The 3,309-nt window shown below is 42.0% G+C and overlaps 1 protein-coding gene across 1 annotated transcript in view; it reads left to right on the forward strand.

The window, feature by feature from the left end:
- pdlim5a (PDZ and LIM domain 5a) overlaps window positions 1–2,763 on the forward strand; it is an 88,147-nt gene extending 85,384 nt beyond the window's left edge. Inside the window, 2 exon segments of the mRNA XM_070446860.1 lie at window positions 2,434–2,455; window positions 2,457–2,763. Of these exon segments, the coding sequence (XP_070302961.1) occupies window positions 2,434–2,455; window positions 2,457–2,676 (242 nt within the window). The 3' untranslated portion in view covers window positions 2,677–2,763.
- Window positions 2,764–3,309: the final 546 nt, after the last annotated feature.

Consider the following 3,309-nt stretch of genomic DNA (forward strand, 5'->3'; position numbering starts at 1 on the left):
GGAGATGTTATTGGGTCATGACTTTTTTCAGTTTTACAAGTAGTCCCAGAGTTCAGGAGTGGTCGGTTAGTAGTTAGAGCTTCAGTAGTAGTCTAGGAGCTTCAGTGTCGTCTGAGGTTCAGAGTAGTCTAGAAGTTCAGTGGTAGTCTTTCGAGAGCTAGTTCAGTAGTAGTCTGAGTTCAGTAGAGTTCTAGAGTTAGTAGTAGTCTGGTTCAGTAGTAGTCTGAGGTTCAGGTAGTGTCTTCGTAGGTCTAGTTCAGTAGTAGTCTGAGTTCAGTAGTATAGTCTGGTTCTAGTAGTAGTGCCTAGTCAGTAGTGTCTGAGTTCACGTAGTAGTCTGAGGTAGTAGTAGTCTGAGTTCAGTAGTTAGTCTAGAGTTCTGTGTAGTCTAGAGTTCTGTAAGTAGTCTGAGTTCAAGTTAGGTAGTCTAGAGATTCAGTGTAGTTGTCTGAGTTCAGTAGAGTAGTCTGAGTTCAGTAGTAGTCTTAGTAGTTAGTCTAGAGTTAGTGTCTGAGTTCAGTAGTAGTCTGAGTTCTGTAGTTCTGAGTCTAGTAGTCTGAGTCAGTAGTAGTCTAGAGTTCTAGTGAGTTCTGAGTTCAGTAGTAGTCTGAGTTCGATGTAGTAGTCTAGCAGTTTCGAGTAGTAGTCTGAGTTCAGTAGTTAGTCGTTTTATAGTTCTGTAGTAATTGAGTTTCAGTAGTAGTCTGAGTTCAGTAGTATGTCTAGAGTTCAGGAGTAGTCTGAGTTCAGTAGTGTCTGAGTTCAGTAGTAGTTGAGTTCAGTAGTAGTCTGAGGGGTTCAGGAGTAGGTTAGAGTTCTGTAGTAGTCTGAGTTCAGTAGTAGTCTGACAGTTCAGTAGTAGTCTGAGTTCAGTAGTAGTCTGAGTTCAGTAGTAGTCTGATTAGTAGTAGTCTGAGTTCAGTAGTAGTCTAGAGTTCAGTTAGTAGTCTGAGTCAGTAGTAGTCTGAGTTCAGTAGTTAGTCGAGTTCAGAGTGCTGAGTTCGATGAGTCTAGAGTCAGATAGTTAGAGTTCGTAGTAGTCTAGAGTTCAATAGTAGTAGTCTGAGTTTCGAGTAGTAGAGTAGAGATTCATTATAGAGTAGTCTAGTTATAGTATGAGTTTAGGTGTTAGTAGTCTAGAGTTCAGTAGTAGTCTAGAGTTCAGTAGTAGTCTGAGTTCGTAGTAGTCTAAGTTCAGGTAGTTAGTTGAGTTCAGTAGTAGTCTAGAGTTTGAGTCAGTAGTCTAGAGTTCAGTAGTAGTCTGAGATTTAGTAGTAGTCTAGAGTCAGTAGTAGTCTAAGAGGTTCAGTAGTAGTCTGAGTTCAGGAGTAGTCTGAGTTCAGTAGTAAAGTCTAGAGTTCAGAGTAGTCTAGAGTTAGTAGTAGTCTAGAGTTCAGTAGTAGTCTGGAGTTCAGTAGTAGTCTAGAGTTCAGGAGTAGTCTGAGTTCAGTAGAGTCTAGGTTCAGTTAGTAGTCAGAGTTCAGGAGTAGTCTAGAGTTCACGTAGATGTTCTAGAGTTCATGGAGTAGTCTTGAGTTCTAGTAGTAGCTAGAGTTCAGTAGTAGTCTGAGTTAGTAGTATCTAGTTATGTAGTCTGAGTTCAGTAGTAGTCTGAGTTCAGTAGTAGTCTGAGGTTCAGTAGTAGTCTGAGTTCAGTAGTAGTCTAGAGTTCAGTAGTAGTCTGAGTTCAGTAGTAGTCTGAGTTCAGGAGTAGTCTGAGTTCAGTAGTAGTTCTAGAGTTCAGGAGTAGTCTGAGTTCAGTAGTAGTCTAGAGTTCAGTAGTAGTCTAGAGTTCATAGTAGTCTGAGTGTCAGTAGTAGTCTGAGTTCAGTAGTAGTCGGAGTTCAGTAGTAGTCTGAGTTCAGGCAGTAGTCTAGATATGTCAGAGTAGTCTAGAGTTCAGGAGTAGTCTGAGTTCAGTAGTAGTTCTAGAGTTCAGGATGTAGTCTGAGGTTCAGTAGTAGTCTAGATTCAGGAGTAGTCTGAGTTCAGATAGGCTAGTCTAGATAGTCAGTTCAGAGTTTCAGTAGTAGTCTAGAGTTTCATAGTAGTTGAGTTCAGATAGTCTAGAGTTCAGTAGTAGTCTGAGTTTCAGTAGTAGTCTGAGTTCAGTAGTAGTCTAGAGTAGTAGTAGTTGAGTATAGTAGTCTGAGGTTCAGTATAGTTCTAGAGTTCATAGTAGTCTAGAGTTCAGTAGAGTCTGGTTCAGAAGTAATCTAGAGTCAGTAAGTAGTCTTGAGTAGTAGTAGTCTGAGGTTCAGTAGTATGTCTTGAGTTCAGTTAGTAGTTTCTGAGTTCAGTAGTAGTCTAGAGATTCAGTAGTAGTCTAGAGTTCTGTTAGTAGTCTGAGTTCAGTAGTAGTCTGAGTTCAGATAGTAGTTAGAGTTCAGGGAGTAGTCTAGAGTTTATTCTTAACTCTTCTCTTTTTTTCAGACTATTACTCCCTTTTGTCAGCGTTGCCATGGTTGCGAGTCCCCATAGAGGCAGGACAAGTTCTTGGAGGCTCTGGGCTTCACCTGGCATGACACCTGTTTTGTGTTGTGTGGTACGTTAGGCCTTGCAGTGTATTGTGTGTGCTGTGTGGCTCAGTTGGTCGAGCATGGTGTGAGTTTGATTCTCAGTGGGGCAACCCATACGAAAATGTATGCATGCACTTCTGTAAATCGCTTTGGATAAAAGTGTCTGCTAAATGGCATATAGTTATTATATGTATTTTCAAACTGGGTGGTTCAAGCCCTGAATGCTGATTGGCTGGCAGTCGTGGTATATCAGACTGTTTACCACGGGTAGACAAAACATTATGTATTGCTCTATTATGTTGGTAACCAGTTTAATAATAGCAATTAAGACTCCTCGGGGGTTGTTGGTATATGGCCAATATACCACGGGTAAGGGCTGTACCATAACTCCGCATTGCGTTGTGCTTAGAACAGCTCTTAGCCGTGGGTATATTGCCATATACCACACCCCTCAGCCTTATTCTTAATTATATGCACATTTATCTGTGTCTGTATCTGTATCTGTGTCTATGTCTGTGTTCAGATATGCTGCACCCTCTGGAGGGTCAAGCTTCTTCTCCAAAATGGACAAGCTCTGTGCAGGAAACATGCACATAGTGTGGTGAAAATCTGAGCAAGGACAGGAGCAGATGGCGAGAGGAGAGCTGGAGGAAGAGAGAGCAGATGGCGAGAGGAGAGCTGGAGGAAGAAGGAGCAGATGGCGAGAGGGAGAAGCATGGAGGAATGAAGAGGCAATAGCAAGAGAGAGCATGGAGGAAGAAGGAGCAGATGGCGAGAGGAGAGCTGGAGG

The sequence above is a fragment of the Salvelinus sp. IW2-2015 genome, linkage group LG15 (genome assembly GCF_002910315.2).
Source record: "Salvelinus sp. IW2-2015 linkage group LG15, ASM291031v2, whole genome shotgun sequence".
Lineage (NCBI taxonomy): Eukaryota > Metazoa > Chordata > Actinopteri > Salmoniformes > Salmonidae > Salvelinus > Salvelinus sp. IW2-2015.